Genomic DNA, 19,744 nt, shown 5'->3' on the forward strand with positions numbered 1-19,744 from the left:
TTCAAACCAAACCACTTCAGGAGATGGTTGGGCTGCATTGGACAGATGTGCGAATGAGACGGGTCTCTGATGCGTCTCCGCTCCACCCACAACAACTGCATGCGCCGCAAATACATTGGTGGCTCAGTGCACAGCTCATGTGGAAACGGCTCTCTTCGGTTTCCCGCTCTTCAAAGACGACGTCTTCCCTGCTGTCCATACAATAGTGCGACTTCACATGCGTTGTTGTTGATGTGGCGACACATAGGATGTGAGACTTGCAGATGTGACGCAATGATCGTGACGTGCACTGTAGACGCATGTAGATACCACGTGTAAATGCACGCGGTATCTGATCACAGAAAACACATTCTAATGTCATGTTTAAAGGGGGCCTTTATGCCGGTGTCCCCTTTTAATTTGTCACACATCTGCATGAGCGCGGATCCGGTGTTACGTGAGCATCGACTCTTGTCCTCTGAGTTTCACACAGCATGAACACATGGCGCGTAATCCCTTGAATCCCTTGGACAATTGCACAACAGACCTGGATCAAGCAAAGAGATGGCAGATTTAACACAAACTCATGTAGATATTATAAAAATAAATTGTAAACAGCAGTGAAAAGTTAAGGATTTATCACATTTATTAATGTATTAAGTAATTTATGCTATATAAATGTATATATCTGTGTGTGTATGTATATATATACAAACATATATTACTTAATGGGTGTTTTACAACCTCATATTTTTGTTTCCGTTAATCATAAGTGATAAGGAATGATATAATGGAGTGTAATTAGCTACTACATTGTTTTCCACAGCACGGTCTGTGTTGTTGCCATGGTCATGAGAAATAAACAAGGGGGAAAATGGCCATTCACTGAAGCCCTGAGCAGCCATTGTAGGCACAATCGTTCCATTTATGTAATAGTCTGGCTCAATACAAGGTTTGTTTCTGGGATTGTTTCCCTGCCATGTTGAAGCCAATCATTGCACTGATGACAGCAAAATATCCCCGAAATGACACCATCACATTGATGAGTGACATGTTAACTACTCATAAGACACAAACCCCCAATGGTGTGACCTTTAACTATGTGATGCCAGTCTCTGGAGGATGTGATGTGATGAGATACCGAGCAGGATGTGGGCTGTTGCGTCTTTATACAGGCACAGCAAGTAAAACCTCATACCAGTGATGAATCTCTCTTCTTTCTTTGTCTTATCCACGCGTAATCCAACACTGCACTGTGAGGGATGTTGCACAGAGCTCAGGGGAATGCTGATCCATCTTGGTGCTAATTAGAGACGTCTCACTTTTATTGGCGTAAGAAGGACCGGATACTGTTCGCAACGTCAGCTCGGGGGGCCGGCGTACGTGCTGGAAGATCTATTCCTCATCAAATTTCCGATAACTAAATATAGCAATAACACTCCGGAGGGCAGTGTTAATGACATTAATGGGCACAACAGCGATACATCACTGTAGCACCTATAATAACAGTTGAAAAAAAAGTCCTTAGGGTGTTTCAGCATTTATGCAGCAGTTACCAGTGCATGTGTTCTGAATGCAGAGTCTTCTTCACAACTGTGTGCATGGTTATATCAGCACTGGGAACACGTCTTCAGCCAATTACACTGCTTGGATGAAGCTATGGTACTTTTGATTAAATAGAGAAATGCCTCATACATATTCTAAACATTTTATTTTCCATACCAGCTTTTCACGACTGCAGTGAGACTTTATTTCCCCACGTTAAAGAAATTCCTTTTAATGTCGTGATCTGAGTTGTTTTTTTTTTTTTACATGTATTTATAAAGATTATAACTTAATCACAGGAAACATTAAAACGTATGGCATTGCCTCACCTACACAGTTTAAGTTTGAGGTAGGCGATTTCTGTGACAAGCAGCACAGACTGTTGAAACAAACTGAAACTAATAAACAGTCCATTTAAACATAATTAAAATCAAAAAGCTTAAGCAACTGCTGGGGGAAAAAAAAAAAAAAAAGGAAAATCATGTTCATATCCACATAAATCCACTTCACCTGTCAGAAGTAATTACAGTGTACAAAGCGAGTGTACTAACTTGGGTGTGCTAATTTGCAAGATGGACGATGTGTCATAGAATTAACTGCCTAAATTGTAATTTAATATAACAGTTTGTTTCATATATAAAAGGTGTGAAATGAAAACGGATGAAAAAGACTTGATTTGTGTGTGTGTGTGGAAAAGAGACGCAATGCCTGCTTTGTCCACTTTGTGGACTCAAGTATGGCAGATTGAATGACATTGATTATACAAGACAGGATTTCTTTGGTTGACTTTATTTGCAGTATATGGGTGAAGGCTTCAGCCAGTGGCACCCGCCACCCTCATGTGGAGGATAAAGAAGATGAGTGAGAGTGAGTGAAGGCATCCTTTTGAATATCATGTAAGAATCTTAATGCTGCGGTCACAGATGTGAACGTGCTGGTCACAGGAACGTTCCCTGAAGGTTCCCCACCCCTAGGTTCTCCTGTGGTTGCTATGGAAAGTTTTCCTAACATACCTCCTAACGTTAGTTTTTGGATGGTTGGTTCCCAGAACGTTACTTTGTCACAACCTTTAGAGAACTTTCTCTAAAGGTTCCCTTAAAGTTCCCCTGACGTTACTTTTATGCAACCTTTTTACATTACATTAACATGGCAGCACTCATTATATATAACTCAGATTATTTTAAAACTGTGCACATTAGTAGACATACTTGCAGTCTTGGATGAATGAATTGGCAAACTTGATAGAATTAAAAGATTTAATTAGTGTTAGGCCAACCCTAAGGTCGGGCCCCGTTTCCGCTTAATTCGCTCTACTCAACTTCGCCTCATATATAGACGCTGTGTTTCCTGGCAATCTTATTCAGCTCCTCAACACAAGTAGTTTAATCAACAGAGACCGAAATAGCTCGAAATAAAGTCGCTCAATCGCAATACACAGGAATGGCACAAAAATCCATTTGTGGTGCGAATGGCGCGATGAGAAAACATACGTTGGACGTGACCGCAGCACAAAGGTTGAACGCGAAGTGATAAAAGGAAAAAAACAAAAAACATATGGTATGTTTGAGTGATGGTTGCTTGTAGTGACGAGGAAATATTTTGGCCCCATTATTTTGGTTTTGTGGCACACCGCAGTACTGTTCTGGCTCATTGTCACAGCCTTCATCAGCCTTGTTTGCAGCATCAAGCTCATTTGTAGTGTAGAAATCATATGTTGCTGGGCACATTCAACAAATGACTGGTGTAGTGCCGGTGAACAAAATGGAGGACTTACACTCAACACCATGCACAGCAACATCTCAAGTCTGCCAGGTCAACAGAAACAAATGTTTAAAGTGCAATTTCGACACTTTCATCAGCTCGACATTTGTAAACTGATGTATTTTGGCTGAGAGTCTTACCTGGAGGGAGGGGGTTTGGCATCAGCATAAATCAGTGCTCGATGTCACCCAAACAGCAGCATCACATTTCAAGACCAAAGCTTTTACATGTTACCAAGTGTCAGAAGGTTTGCCGCGGCAACTGAACTTTGATCTGTGTTGAGCCTTCTTCTGCACATTTACGACATTAACTTGAACGAATATCGCATGATGTCACATGTTTATTCTGTGTCACAGGGGTCCAAGTGGTTTCAAGAACAAAAGAACAAAAAAATGCCTTTTTAAGTGAGTTTGTAGAACATGGAACTTTTTATATCAGGTACCACCTGAGAAAATGTCGAGCTCTCAAAGTGAAGTGAAGTGGTGCAAATAGGCCGAGCAAAGTCGGCTATGGACTCTTCACAGGGGGCAGGCGTATTCCCAATAAGATAGTTTGCTTTCATCATCCTCCTTTTTCCTCACATATACTTCAGACACTGGTATAGCAAAATTAGATTTCATTTTTTTGTTTCTTGGTGTTATTTGTTTCATTTCCTACACACCCAGGTCCAAATTCCTCAGCTCCACTCCAATCACAAACCCTGGTGTATACAGTCGGGCAGTATTTCTTTTTATATTTTATTTATTTCTGAGAAAATTTAAAGCGTAAGGTCATTTGAATGTAATTCGATTATCAGAGCAATCATTTTGTTCCCTTTTGAGTCTTAAACTTCTACCAGGAGTAAATCCTAAACCTCCATTATATACAGTTGAATATGTCACGTATAGGCTAATTCTTTATGACTCACACACAAATACACAGTTAGATAGATAGAATAAGCTGCTGTCGGTTTCATTCCAGTCACATCTCTCAACTTTAACTTAAAAGGATTTCAGCAGAGATGAGGCTACTGTGAAGCAACACTTCTCATATAGGCTGTTTTGACACCAGCAGAAATACAATACGGTTCCTCTACGGCGAAATTTGTCTTATTTGTTATTTGATGGCTCGATGGAACGCGTCAGACGATTTCCTATTACTCTGTGTGCAGGCAGCATTCATTAGCTGTATACCACGCATATGTTGAAATAGCATAACCAGTGACACTGCGGTGCACTGTGAAAACAAATTACACCAACAGATGAACCATTTCTTGATAGGTGGCACATTTTAAGTGACATTTTCAGTTGTCTCTCTTTTCCCTCTTGGAAAGTTTCACAATCACATCTGTGATTCTCTCTCTCGCTCTAAGATGAAGTCCTTTTGTTATGTAAAACAATGAAATGAAAGTACAAAGCTGTCTATGGAATCAATGGTTTACAGTAGCAGGGCTGTGTAATGAAATTTCTTCTCCCGGAGAATCGATGAGTTCGATTCCCCTGGTGGACTATGTAATTACAACGCCCTCATTAGATTATGAAACTACACAGTACATGGTGTGAGGAGGAAATGTGTTTGATATGCTCTTGTAATGACTACAGAGAGGGAGAGAGACACTTTTTCTGCCTTTACGTCATTTAAAGCATGGCAAAGATATCAGAGTGAGCTTTTGAGTGACTTTGATACCGACCTGCAAGTCGTCCACCACTGACCCTGGAAATGCTTTTAAAATGCCAAGGACAATAGTGTAACAAACCTTTAGATTTGTGTCCATCATTTTGTTAAAGGATGCCTTCAATAAAAGGGGAGTGAAGCGCTCACTCCTCACAGAACATTAGAGAAACGCTTTAGGCAGCACTTGCCTTGTGTTCTCCGTGTAACACGTGTCAAAGAATTGATGTTTGGGAAAAGAAAAGCAGCCCGAGAAACAGTCATTCAGTGTAAATATGTTTGACAGGCAGAGACAAGCAAACAGTGTCTACAACAAGTGCTGAGGGTATGCTCCTAAGATGAAAAACAAAGAGAAGTGGAACTGAAGACACAAGCGATATCTTGTTCAGATATCGCTCAAGCATCTGCAGCTGACACACACACAGAAAAAAACAAAAAAACCTTTGATGTGGAAACATTTTCGCACGTAATTCATATAATTTCCCCAAAGAGAAACATCTTTTAAGGAATGTAAAATGTGCAGCATCAGCATTGCAAGAAAAGAGCATGGAAAAAAAAGAAATCCTCAGCAGTGATCTGGCTTCAGCACGTCTTAAACTGTGGGTCTGAGATCCACGCTGAGTTGTAGGCTTGTTGCTGGTGGGTCCCTTTATGACAAGGGTTATGAAATTTTTTAATAAGCCAGTTTCCCAGAGCAATCAAAGCTGATTTCTCACCGGAGCCCTGGGCTAAAAAACATTTAAGAACCTCTCATGAAGACTACAGAATAATTTATAATAATGGGAAATGTAGAGGTGAGACGTTCTGATGAACCAGGTTTTCATTTAAGGGGGAGTTCTGACAGCTCTGTTCTGTGTAGGTGTAGCAATCAATCAACAACAGCATTTGTAGGCGTTTCCCTGTTTCTATTAGGATAAAATCCCATTTCACACCTTACCCTATACTATTCAGCCCTACTCCTTCATTGTGTGCGTGTGTTTCCGTAAAGATGTAAGATGAAGTGTAAGGGCTAATTGGCTCTTCAAATGGTGGGTTTTATGTTCCCAGATTAACCAAACCCAAGGAAATGATTAAAATGACCATTAGGGATGCACGATATTGGACTTTTTGCCATAATCCAAAATGCCAATTGTGCTTGAGCTGTTCTCCTGATAATATAACCAAACCAATAACCCAGCAGCAGAGGTCATTTAGTCTCTTCTGCTGTGACGTTAACATAAGAGTTTTGTGTTTTAACCATTAGACAAAACAAATCATGGGCCAATCAATGATAGCTGTGGAAGAAGTGCAAATATATTGACGTACAAGAACTGATTAGTGTGAAAATAAAGTGAAACTTCTGCAGATCAGAGGACATCAGAGGTGGTCTCATATCTGTCCTGCGGACGAACGTGTACTTGGAGTTAAAGGAATACTTCTTTACTACTAAAGTACGGGTAGTATTTTTGAAAAATTGTGCTTCCCCTGAGTTGAGAAATATCTTGATCATTTTCTTTATTGCGTGCCCACCAGTGACGCAGGGAAAGGAATGCAGCCACATCTCAAACCACCTCTGAATGTGGATTTGGTGCTCGATTCTGAGGACACATTCAGGACGAGCTACAATATTCAAATGTGACTCATTTTTACTCAATTTTACAACGAACGGACAATTGTTGTGACAATAAAGCCAAAAAAGAACGGCACATTTTAATAAATGTAGTAATGTGTAATGATACCGCCGTCGCAGTAACTCGCTTTTACACATACATTAATTAAAGAACGCGTTGTTCCTTTAGTGCGCATTTGTACAATGCTGCACTCTTCGTGAAGCTTCTCCAACATGGAGCCGTGGTGTTACCGTGATGAAGCATCAGCTTGTAATCCTGCAACACTTTCAGGGGGAGAAGGTTGCAGCAATTTCTCTCGAAGGACAAATGGAAAGAAAATAAAGTCCTCATCCACAAGATTGTATCATCTTTCACAGAAAGAAAGACTGGAATCACAATGGGTCAATGTCCTTATAGCGTGTGTGGCGCTCTCATGAAGGAAGGCAGGGTGAAGAAATTAAAAACAGTTTAACAAGAAACCCACAAACATCTGTATTTCATCTGGAGTGACCATTTTACCTGATGGTTCACTTCCACATGCTCTCCTTTTTTTTTCAAGATGTCACTGATTGAATGGATGTCAGTGTCCTCCTCCGAGGTGACGAGTGTGTAAAGAACCATTGATGACGGCACAGTGAGGTCAGAGGTTGATGGATGGATTGGTAAATTCTTTACACCAACACTGCCATTCACAAAGGGCTTCCTGCGCCGTTCATATATGTAATAGACTTTGTTGACAGATGCGATAAGAAATGTCAGATGTGACCTCTGTGGTCAAATCTAGCACAACAGCATCTTAGTATTTTATCAAGGCTTTCACCTTCAGGCTTGAAGAAAGGCTTCGGTCATTATTTAGTTGAAATGAAATTTTGGTGCTCTACCAACCCAGTCTCCAGGATTCTTCTGTATGTTGTCATTGTGCTTACATGTCATATCAGTGTGTTTTAACTGCTTACGGCTCTCAAGGCCAAAATATCAGTCGATAATAACCCCTTAAGGATGTAAGGACTCATTGGCAGAAATGGAATATGCTTCAGAATAGTATATAAAAAATAATATAATTCCTTTCCATAGCTTTAGAATAAGACTTTCTAAAAATGTGTTTTAGGCGACGGTCGTGAAAAAAAGTGTTTGTTTACATCCTTTCTGGTCTTTATGAAGAAAACCTAAATATCCCACTATGTGCTTTACGACAGCATATTAGACGAATATAGAATAATATACAGAAGATGTTGCCTGACAACTTGGTAACACAGTTATAGATTACTATTATATATATATATATAACTACACACTCGAAAGATGTTTAAAAGACACAAGGCTTTGGTTACACAACCGACAGTTTATTACTGATGTTATCACTTACACGGACAAAAGAAGTGTTAGCGATACCTACTGAAAGGTGATCAGCAAATCACACTTGAGTAACTAGTTTAGAAGAGTTTCAGCAACATTGCTGTTATCACCAAGCATGTGATCACCAAGATGCTCTGTGTTTTAATTTGCACTGCTGTAATAACTCAAGCTGTGATAGAAATAATACAAATTAAAAAAAAAACACGGCAGGAAATGTTAGTTTCAAAAGCATAGGAAACATAAAGCACACCTGGATCAAAGTTTCAGGGTTTTTTGTTGTTTTTTTAGCTGGTAGATCGGAGTCATTTAAGCCTGTAACTGAATCATTTTGTCAGTTATGTTAAGTACAACTATTCAATGATTAGTTCATTGAATATACACCAACGTTCATGTAATTAATAATATGAAACGTAACAAAGCAAGAGACTGTATCCACTGTAACTCCTTGGTCCTACCACATAGCCCTACCCCCTAACCTGGGTGGGCTATGAGATCAGTGGTTAGCATGTTGTGTAGCCACGTTAACCACAGCAAAATTGGTCTGCAGTCTCTTGAAGAAAGTGGTCCGTCCGTATTCTTAAGCTTTGTTTTCTGACGTGTCCACTCTGCTGTGGACAAGCACTTTATACGGCCTATCGTCCACATTTGTTAGAAAGCGACAGATGACAAAAGCATTTTCTTCTCAACCAAAAACATGATGCATCTGCTTATGTATAACGACATGTTATGTTGTTGAAGGGGTGTCACGAGATTTTAACCCAGTTTCAAGTGGCAAGGGGTATAGGTAAAAAATAAGAAGTGGGGTCGGGCCTAAAGCTGGTGTTTGAGACTCACTGTGGGTCTGGGATCATGTCTGCCTGACTGATCACGAACATCTTTACCAAGCAGACAGGACAACTTGATGTACTAGAATGATTGTACTCCAATAAAGCAGTGAAAGGGCCCCTCCTCCATACTGTCCGTGTTCAGTGTCCACAGAGAGTCACTTCACATTGAAACCTGTGCGTACATGGCCACAGCTTCATCCATACTTACCTCGTGATGGATATGTACTCAATGTTGTATTCTCTGAGCAATGGGTTGTAGATGTGTGTGGAACTCCTCGCATAAGCTCAAGCAAGCGTCCATCGTTAACAATGTCTTTTTTTTTGTCTCCGCTGAGACCAAAATAAGAGTGAAGCGTACTGTAAAGTCTATTTGGAGATGTTGCAGTCGGCATGTATGAACGGCATGGTCTCAAAACACCGGGCTGCTCCTACTGCCGTGGACATAGGCAGGTGAAGACGTTCGCGTTACAAAGTTAAAAGTGAAGAGCGCTCACTCTGCAGTTCCTTCTGGAGACCAAAATGTCCCCAGAAGTACACAGCAATTGATAAAATACTCTAATAAAAATTAAATTTCAGCACCTTATTATTTTTTATTTTTCATTTCTTTACTTTAAATAATTGATGTGTTGATGGATGAGGTTGTGTATTTCTTTGAAGATGACCCTGAACACCTGCTGCCTATCTACACCTTTTCATCTATATTTGACCCTTTGAAACTCCAGTTAGCCAGAGATGAAAGTCACACTTGACTGATGAAACAAAATCACAATTTTCTGAAGATTTGCAGTGCGTACAACATACTGATCTGCTGTTCACCTTCTGTGATCCTACCGTGATGCAAAATCCCCTAGAAAGACCATAATACTACAAATTAACATATAGGCAAAGTTCACCATTGTATTCCACTACAAGCAGTACAGTCAGAGAATAAATCCTGTTGTCCTCTATAAGGCTTATCATATGGGGTCCTTCAAAGAGAAGTGTTGTCCGATCAGTACTTAAATAGGATCGACTCCTCTTTTGGATGTCCAGAGTTTAAGACGAAGCATTCAGCGTTTCCCAAGGAATAATTGCAGTCCAAAAGAAAGGCAGTCTCTATTTACAGAAAAGTCCTCTGCATTATTCTCTTCTCTCTTGATGATTTAGTAAAGGCCAGACCTGTTGATTCCCCTGTAAAAAAAAAAAAAGAGAACTGTGTCAAAATGCAGGTGAAGCCATTACATTTACGGGCGCATGTATTAAGAATCTCACCAGAAACGCTTGATATGGTGACCGTGTTTGAATGACACATCATATGTTTACATGTTTTGATATCGTGGCGAAATGTGCGGGTAGAAAGATGAAAGTCCAGTGTACAGAAAATCTCTTTTTGAGCAGAATTAACTTCAAAGACCTTTCATGCACACTTGTGTGTCGTATAATAGACCTAATAAGCATTGTGTTTACTCGTTTGTCAAGGGTTTGACTATAACCTGCAACAGTTTAAAAAAAAAATGTCTGTCAAATTCTGTGATCATTGGAATTTGGAATGAAGAGATGCGACGTGAAGCTGGTCTTCTATATTAGCGAGCTGTCAATGAGTTTAACTCGTGCAACATGTGTGTGTCATGCTCAAGCATGTTTTGAATAAACCTGGCGTAATAGACGTTTTTTACAGCAGATCTTTCTTTAAATGAAATAGTAGGACAAACACAGGATTTACCAGTAACATTAATCAAGGTTCCACTCCAGTATTAACACAGCTGTGTTATTGTGTAAGTGTAAGAGTAGATCACGCTAAATACTTGACACCTGAAGAGGATGGGTTTTTTTTGTTTTTTTTTTAAACAACAAAAAACGGCATACATCATTTCTGGATGTGTTCCATTAAAGTGAAATAGAAATAATGATCCTCTATTGTCGTTCTAGCATTGCTAAAACAACAAGTCTGATGGTGGCCTAAGACTTCTGCACAGTACTGTATGTCCTCATAATGTGGTGAAATATGTTAAAACACACACACACACACACACACACACAGCACTGGGATGACATTTGGTTATGACTTGTGGTCTGCTGCTCGGTGGATGTCTCACTCTCGCTCACGACCCCTCCATTTCCCAATGAGAATTTTGCCTAAAATATTTGAGGAATGAGATACAGAGCTTGCCATTTACCAATTCCTTCGGAAAAGTAAAATAGACAAAACATCTTCACCTTATGATTGAAGTGAAAGAAAACCACCATTTTGGTGATTTGGTAATCTGGATTTTGTTCATCTTAATTTCAAGTGCCATGTTTTGGCGTCAACACATTTAAATTCCATGCAGTTGTAATCACACAGTGACACTCTGTCTGATTCATGATCATTCCAGGTTCCACTAAGAGACGCACTGTCCTGTCCTGTCCTGTCCTGTCCTGTCCTGTCCTGTCCTGCCCACACACAGATCAGTGAAAATATTTTGTCATCTACAGGATAAGAGTTGCTACAGACTGGGTTCCTCCGCGTTGAGGTTTTCTCTCTCCTGGCTCAATGCTGTCAAACAGTCTGAAGACCTCCATTCTCCTTGAGATTAAATTGCCTGTCATGAAGCTCACGAGCTGACTGGCAGCTCCTCTGCTCGTCCAAAAGTACGTTCTGGAAAAGACTCGCAGGAACGTAGCATAACAACCTTCATAATAACATCCGCTATCGATTCCAACTGTCTGTCAGCCGCCATGTAGGTTTGACGGACTGAGGGAAAGCAGGCGCCAAACTTGTAGGTCTCCAGTATCGACGCTGAACTTTTGATAGCCGAGAGACGGCACCGACAGCTTGGTTAGATTAATTCACAACTGGGTCATTTGACAGTGAACAGGGCAGAGCAGCAGAGTGGCACTCAATTACGCCAAAAAGCAAAACAATCCAAAACCTGTCAGGCCATAACTTGACAAGAAAATCTACATAACCATGTCAAAGACGGACTAAAGCTTTTTTGTAAATTCCGGTTGTTGTAGCACTTTGCTGGTCGCGGGGGGGAAAAAAACCCCCGCCTGCAATAAATTCCTCGCCTTGCAGTCATTTACTCTCCGAGCTGTCACTGTGATTAATGTGGTACTAATTTGAGAATAATTCCACGCTGAAATGACAATGAGCACAGCGGCTTGTTGTCAGAAAAGAAAACGTCTTTAGAGATGGATGTGCACTGTGTCTCATTTTGAGGAAGGGTGTGGGGGGTGATCGTTAATAGTATTTGAGTGACTGTCTGAAACGGTGCTAAAAATACTGACGGGGGAGCGGAGTCTTAAGTGGGTGTTGCATTGGTTTAATTGGTGGCTGACAAGTGCTAATTTAACTGGCAAAGGATTCATTTCCATTAAGTGCCTGAAGTGAGGTTGGCTGAAAAATTTAACACAGCAGGTACGCGGGCTTATATTTATGTAATTCAGCCAAATAATTGGTACACAGCAGTGTCCTTCTCAGTGATGTGTTTTGTACTGTAACGACCAAGACCGGGGAGTTTTTACTAAAGCAACTCAAGGCAAGATTTTTTTATTTCAAACTCTGCGTTAAAGAGGAGATGCTGCTCATTCATGAATGAACCACTCAAATGAACATTCAAATGTCTGTTCCTGAGCAAAATGTGGAGGCAATGTGTTGCTCAAGTTTCATATGAATTTAGCAGAAAGGAGCAGAGAATGTTCAGGGCTCCACTCAACCTTTTTTAACATGTATGTCCATCACATTGAAACCATTCTGTGGTGACACAGAGTGACATATTTTACCTCAAGACATAACATGAACGAGAAAGCAGCAAACAAAACCTATAAAGAAGCAAAAGAAATACAGATTTAATCATTCAAAAGTATTGTATTTTATTGTTTGAAAATCAACTTGTTCTTTGCGCTCCCTGGTTTGTTCTTTGCACCGTGTTTTTTTTTGTTTGTGGGCGGGCCTTGGGAAACAGGCTGCTGATTGGCTGGAGTTTTGGAGTGACAGCTCAGTGGACCGGAAGTTGTCGCAGGCTTGGAGTCGCTGTCCGTCTGGAACTTGTTCCCCGTCGACTTCCAACGAAATAATTGTATGTATCTAATGTTTGTAATCTGACAAATGATAGATATTTACAATTATTTTATCCGATGTTATTTAAGCCTGTGACGAATTCCGGTCCACTGAGCTGTCGCACCCCAATTTTTCCAGTTCTTATTGCAGTTTAATGTCTCATTGTACTCTAAAATGAAAACATTGATCAAATAAACAACTGAAGTTAAAAAATAATGCATGGAATCAATTTATAAACCAAAATCTATTTTGACTTAATCATAGTACAGCTGAACACACTCGTGGCATTCTTTCTACAATGGAAATCAAATATTCCTGAGAAAGTTCTTCCCTACTCCCAAGTTATCATAAACGTGTGGCACTGTGTAGTTTGCTTTGCTTTCACTCTTCTGTTCAGTTCATTCCAAATCAGCCTGATGGGGTTTAAGTCAGTAGACTGTGCTTACCAAGCTTACCATCTTGTTCTTGTTTTTGGCATAGCTTAGACTTATGTTTTGGGTCATTATCTTGCTGTTAGAGAACTTAGAACTCCTGATCAACAAGACACATGCACTGCATGGGTCTGCAGAATGCTGTGGTAACCATTTTGATTCAGGATACCTCTTCCACTCAGAGTTTTCCCCAGTTTTTGAGTGCCTTTTGATGGTGAAGGAAACTGTACTCACTGACACCTTGACTTTCTTCGCAATTTATCCATTGGAAAAAAACAAAATCCTTAAGTGTTATGGTCTGTCTCTCTTTCATTGTAAATTGCCTTTTTCTCACCATTTTTATAGCAACTCAATGCTTTCTGCAGTACAGTACTGCATGGCACCACACAGTGTGTGCCAACACTACTTTTATGCAGACAGGGGGGTTTGAAAGTAATCAAGAAATGTTGGGACAACTTTCAAGGCTTGATCAACCTACATGGATGCAGCTGAAAGTTGTTAACCCATTTCATGTTCAATGAAAAAGGCCCTTTTGTATAATTCTGAAATGTACATTTTTCTTCAGTTTCTTCTACTTTTTTTTTTTTTTAACCTCTGGCAGTTCAGCACTCACTGTACCTTTGTACCATTTCAAGCTATTCAATGGACTGAACTGCTGAAAAAACTGGAAAAAATTGGGGTGTTCTAAAACTTTTTAGAGCACGGAATTGTATCTGTGTGTGTGTATATATGTGTATATTGGTGGGTATCATGGCTGTTAAACAATTTAAAAAATGATTGTGATTAATCTCATGATTCGAAATAGTTCATTAATTTTTAAATATGTGCCAAATGACTTGGAAGTGAGACTATTAAAAGGGTGGATGCATCAAATGTACTGATGTTAAAAACAGCTGGGACAAGAGAAAATGGTCAGGGAGATTTCTTCACATATTAACTGTACAATATTGAACCTCGAAAACACCAAATTGGACTAAGTAGAACAAAAGAAAAAAAAGAAATTTCACTTGTGAGGGTGTCACACACTAACTATAGGACTCAGTATTCAGAAGTGCGTACAAAAAACAACTCCATAAAATTCAAACCTAATTCAGACCTCATTCAAAATCAGGTAACTGGTCCAGTTAGACCGCTTAACCTAACAGCAACAACAGGTTATACACTGCTTCTTCTGCACAATATGTCCAGAAAAAAAAAAAAAAACAACTAGAGTACTGATGTGGCTGGTGTGAGGCAAAAAAAACAAAACTACCCTTTAACACAGCTAAAAGCATGATGATCTACTTTAGCACTGCATATCAGCATTGACACACAATGAGCTTCACCAGTGAGAGGGGTTACCTGCAGGGCTCGAGCAAGGTCTCCAGCTTCTGCAGCTTTTCCAGCTCTGCCCTTGTTGGCATGGTGACGTGCATCTTTTGTTTCACCATCTCCAGAGTGGCGTTCCATCGGGTTGTTTTGTCTTGCACACGTAATTCAGCCTTCAGCCCATGTGCAACTTGCTGTTTCTCTAATTCGGCGGTATTTTGTGGACTATGTTTGAAGTTCCCCACCACCTTACGACACTAGGAGAGCGCGCCGTTAAATGCACAAACGTTGAACGCTGTGTGTGCTGCGTGGCAAACGTTCAAACGGCTGATGTCTCGACGCTGCTATCCGATTTCTTGCACTATCTGTGCTCGGTGCGCTCACTTTATTTTCAGTATTCCACTGCTTCGCCGCATTCATAAAATGATTTCCTCTGTTTTCATGACAGTTAGAGCATGAATGCTCATCGATATAATGAGCTATAACTCCGAAGTACCTGTGATTACCTAGTAATGTCCAATAATAACAATATTCACCAGTGAGTGCGACGGAGTTCCAAATCCCCCTCTCTGTTTCATACAGCTTTTGAATCCAGGTGACGACAGTGGGTCTCGAGGGTAACTCATAATATGGGTCGTTGGAAGCAATCTGAATGATGTCGTGTGGACCATCATCCTCTACTACTGTATGTTGACTGCCCTGCATACTGTGGCTGTCCATTTATCAATTGCTACTGTTGATTGAACCATTGTTTGCCGTCGAACACTGTCCAGTGTAGTCTGCCGTCGATTGTCAGATCTCAGGCCTTGGCTGCCAAACGTGTGCTTGGCTTGTCTGTGATATTTTCAACTGGACGTGCTCCAGTGATACCTAAACTCAGACTGACAATAACTACACACAGCGTCAGTTTTGTCAAGTGAGCCATCGGGCAAAGTTTGGAAACTCCCATTCAAGAAGCCTTTCTCCAGCACTCACTGATTTCAAATACCACGTGAAGTTTTACCACAGGAGGTTATTCTATGGGAATAATAATGAGGACGTAATGACAACAGCACCAGTAAGTGGATTTAAAAATCCTATGTGCATTTATGCTGAATGACCAGGTTTTATGAGCAGTCAAATCCATCTCGGAAGTCATACTCCAACCTGTTTGCAGCTGTCTCACTTTACTAGTTCAATGTTGCAGCAGTCAGTCTTGACAAATCACTTCCTGTGTGCAGCCGGGGTGTGTTGCTGGACAACATGAGATCTAACCACCACTCCACTGAGAAGCACAGAGAGACTTGTGTGGAGCTGATCAGCATTGATTGAAGTGTGAACTCATTTGACAATGGTTTGAATGTAACTCAACACAAATTTAATTTATAGTGCACGTTTAAACCAACTAAGGTTGACCAAAGTGCTGCGCAGAACCATCCATCCATCCATCAATCTTCTACCGCTTTATCCTCTACATGAGGGACATGGGGGGTGCGATGCTGACATAAGGCGATCGCCAGTCCATCACAGGGCCACATATAGAGACAAACGACCATCCACTCTCACACTCACGGTCAATTTAGAGAGTCCAATTTACTGGACTGTGGAAGGAAACCAGTGAACCTGGAGAAAACCCACGCACACACGGGGAGAACATGCAAACTCCACGCTGAAAAGGTCCTTGTTCTGACCGGGTCGGAAAACTGGGTCTTCTTGCTGCAAAGGCAACAGTGCTAACCACTGCACCAACCGTGTGGCCCCTGTACCGAACATCAGTAAAATAGCAACAAAAAAAAATACACTGCATATGAGCAGCAAATAATTTCATTATAACCTTTCAACAAAATGTAAACTGTCTAAGTTGAGGGCGAACGAGACTCATGTATCTCCTCTAGGCTCAGTCAAAGCCTTGAAGAGATCAAGTCCATGACAGTAGACTTTGACCAATCACAAGGCAGTTAAGTGAAAGCATGTAAGAACTGTCTACACTGCAAAGCAACCCAAAAAAAAATGCAATAAACCATAGATATTGCCGTGGGTCATGTGTCACATATGAAGTCATTGTGTCAGTGCTCATCTGGTGGAAGGGTTTCAGGACACATAGTCACAAGACAATCACAAAATAGGATTGAGACTCAAAAATCATTTGCTCCTCTAGAGATTGTGCGTACTACGGCTTTAAATTTAAATATAGCACTGTAGGCTCTGAGCAGCCCGACATATGCAGGATGAATAGTGCTCTTCACACTTGCCAATAGACTTCTAATAGTAGCCAGTTCTTTACTGTCATCACTTAAGTTTATTACTTCACCCTAGGGAGTGGGAGTGAAGTATTGTGTTTATAGTAGTGGCTCTGTCTGTCTGTTTGTGCTTCTGCACTTGCACTTGCCAATATGACCAACAGAGGCCGACAGAGGCTAGTTGCGTGAACGGGGTGAAGTCTGCCATCTCTCATTGCCTTGTTTACATAGTACCTTTCACAGATTAAACGGCGGCTTTAATCTAAAATAAGTACACAATTTAAACCTAAGGGGCAGATTTGGTGTAAAGGGGACATGGAGTTCAGCAGTATACGACGGTGTTTGACCATGTAGAGCTCTGCAAGTTAAAAACAAGAGTCGAGTCTTAAAATGAATGTGATTAATTAATAGATAGAATATGTGAGGAGGATAAAATTACATCTCTTATTGTTCGTAGTTCAAAGCCCTGAAGCTGTTTTGGTACATCCCACACACTTGTGTTTGTGGCCATTTGAGGACTACAAATGTACAGAATTCGACACGACAGCTGAGCATCATTGCGTTCCACAATGTGTTTATCACTTAGTGACTTGTGCCAAAGTGGCGCGGGGGAAAAAAAAACTGTATTCCCTGCGGTGTCCAGAGCTTTTGTGGTAGCTGCGAATTGTTTACACTTGGAAGTCTCAAGGTGTTGAATGTATTTTTGATACAGAGCAATGGAGGTCAGTATAGCTGGAGGTTCCAGGTTTATGTAGTGGTGTATTTTTCCCCCAATAACTCAACAGAGGTGAAAAAGAAAGTGTGACCTCCTGCTGCTTCAGGCAGCCTGCAGAAAGACTCAAAACTTAAGAAACTTGTTTTCTGCCGAGTTCAAACATATGTGAGATAAATCCCCTGGGTAATGATGATGCTTTGAACGGGTTGTTGTTGTCTCTTTGGATTCCACACCTCTACGCAACACTTTTCTCCGTCTGTGGTGGTGGAGTTGCATACACTACTGCTAAATGTGGTTAATAACACTATTTGACAGACATCAGTAAAAATTAGTGAATGAGTAAAGCAATACATAATAAAGACAATTAAAAATCAAAAAAGAAAAAAAAAATACACATAAGGCAGGTTAGTTACCTGGACTCTGCTGTGAAGTATGTGTCGTTACCAAAGCTGGTCTCTGTCCGCAGAAATCTTTAAAGTCATCCAAGAGGGGAAAAAAAAGCATATTGGTCAAATTAAAGCCTGATAATTGACTAAATGATTTTTTAAGACATCACTTGACATTCAGGCTTGTCTCAGAAGCCTTGACTGCTATACGAAAAAAGAAAAAAGAATTATTTATATCACTTTGAGATCCCGACAAGTCGCTGAATCAATAGCCCCAGGCTCCAGGCTCCTGGCTCCAGGCAGGTGTGGTGTGGGCAGTTTAAATAATTAAGTACATGGAGAGAGGCAGAACTGAAGTCCACGGGTCATCATAACACAGTGAGGGATATTGGCATCATGTTACAATGTTAAAAGCACGTAATTGGAGTGAGTAATTGGCCAGTTTGGGTGCTCAAAGTGGCCTGAAAGTGCTAAGGAGACATGGCAGTCCATTGATTCAGGGCCCTGGGGTCCAAGTAGCGACAGTAAACATGAGCTTTCTTTAGGTAAAGGCGACGCAGACGACTGTAACAAAAGCTAAGGCCTCTTGACTTTGAAGAAATGGAGTGTTTAGGGTCATGTTTGCCAAGTTTGAATATAATCCTATTTATATAACAGGGCTCTTTCTTAAAGGTCCAACATGAATGATGCTAGCTGTTGCAGTTGAGCACACATGTCAGACCAAAACAAAAGCTTTTATGACAGCAAGGCCAATAAGCTCCTGTGCCTATTATTGCCAGTCATGAATGGACACAGACACATAGAAATTGTCAGAAGTGCCAGACCAGTATTAACCCCAGTCTTATCGCTCTTCTTTTCTGAAGCCTTTTTGGAAGGAAATCCAGAGAGTGACCTTCGGCTGGATATTTTAACTTCTTCCCAACAATACTAAGCGAACTAGCCGTGCATAGAGATATGTTCAAGCGACACTCATGAACTCATAATCGTGACAGACACATCATACACAGGACAATCCTAACCACAGAGCTAGACCTTGAGTCACACACGCTCAACATTCTGCATCAGAATGTTTTCATATTGCACCTTTCGACTTACCTTAGTAGTTTTGATCTTGTTCCCTGTGGCACAGCTCCAGCCCTTCAGATCAGGAAGAACTTTGCATTCCTCGCCGTCAAGGCATGGATGCATCTGACACCACCACTTCTGCTCCACTATCGAGGCTAACAAAAGCACACAAAAGTATTGATTTAATAAATGAAAAATAAAAAAACTGATTAATAATCTTTGTTGCGTACTAAAAGACATATCACACCAAACTATCTCTTCGTCAAGCTTTGCTTATTAGCAGCGACATTGCAGCTAACAACTAATACAAGCACAGATTGAAAGAAAAGACGTGACGGAATGAATGTGACCAAAAATATGTGTCAATGTAAACACAAACAAGCCAAGCTAGTAGTATTGTATAAAGTACCTAAATGGGATACTAGTAGCTTACCAGAAAATGACTTTGGTAGAAGTTGAAGTCACTTTTTATATTAAGTAAAAGTCTACTATCAAAAGTAATCTTCTGATATAAAATGTACTTAAGTTTTAGAAGTAAAAGTATTACAAAAGTTAGGATTGAGCAACGGTAGCTCAGTGGTAGGGCAAGTTGTCTTTCAATTGGAGGGCTGTGGTTTCAATTCCTGGATTAAATATAACCTGCAGTTTTGTTTTTACACTATCCAGCGCCCATACGTTGATTTATTTGTAAATTACTTTGATAACGCAAAAGACCAGGGGGCCAATGTCGAGTCTGATCAAGTGGGGGCCAGTCTAGAGAAATAAAAGAGGGGAAAAACAGCTGTTGAGTAGCCAGTGAGCAATATATGCTTAAGAATACAACTCAATATTTAAATAAAAAACGTTCATGATGATATTTCACAGAATTTCAAAGTAAAAGTGCTTGTTTTGA

At 40.5% G+C, this 19,744-nt stretch overlaps 1 protein-coding gene across 3 annotated transcripts in view; it reads right to left on the reverse strand.

Annotated features, from left to right (window-relative positions):
- Nucleotides 1-7,846: 7,846 nt before the first annotated feature.
- Nucleotides 7,847-19,744, reverse strand: part of LOC122767223 (chemokine-like protein TAFA-2) — an 81,253-nt gene continuing 69,355 nt past the window's right edge. For all 3 annotated transcript variants that reach the window (XM_044022640.1, XM_044022642.1, XM_044022641.1), the window contains 3 exons: nucleotides 18,883-19,007; nucleotides 17,815-17,871; nucleotides 7,847-9,877 (listed from right to left, as the gene is read on the reverse strand). In XM_044022640.1, coding sequence (XP_043878575.1) covers nucleotides 17,842-17,871; nucleotides 18,883-19,007 — 155 coding nt within the window. In that variant the 3' untranslated portion in view covers nucleotides 7,847-9,877; nucleotides 17,815-17,841. The remainder of the gene's footprint in view (nucleotides 9,878-17,814; nucleotides 17,872-18,882; nucleotides 19,008-19,744) is intronic.

This window comes from Solea senegalensis, linkage group LG3, assembly GCF_019176455.1.
Source record: "Solea senegalensis isolate Sse05_10M linkage group LG3, IFAPA_SoseM_1, whole genome shotgun sequence".
NCBI classification, from domain to species: Eukaryota; Metazoa; Chordata; class Actinopteri; order Pleuronectiformes; family Soleidae; genus Solea; species Solea senegalensis.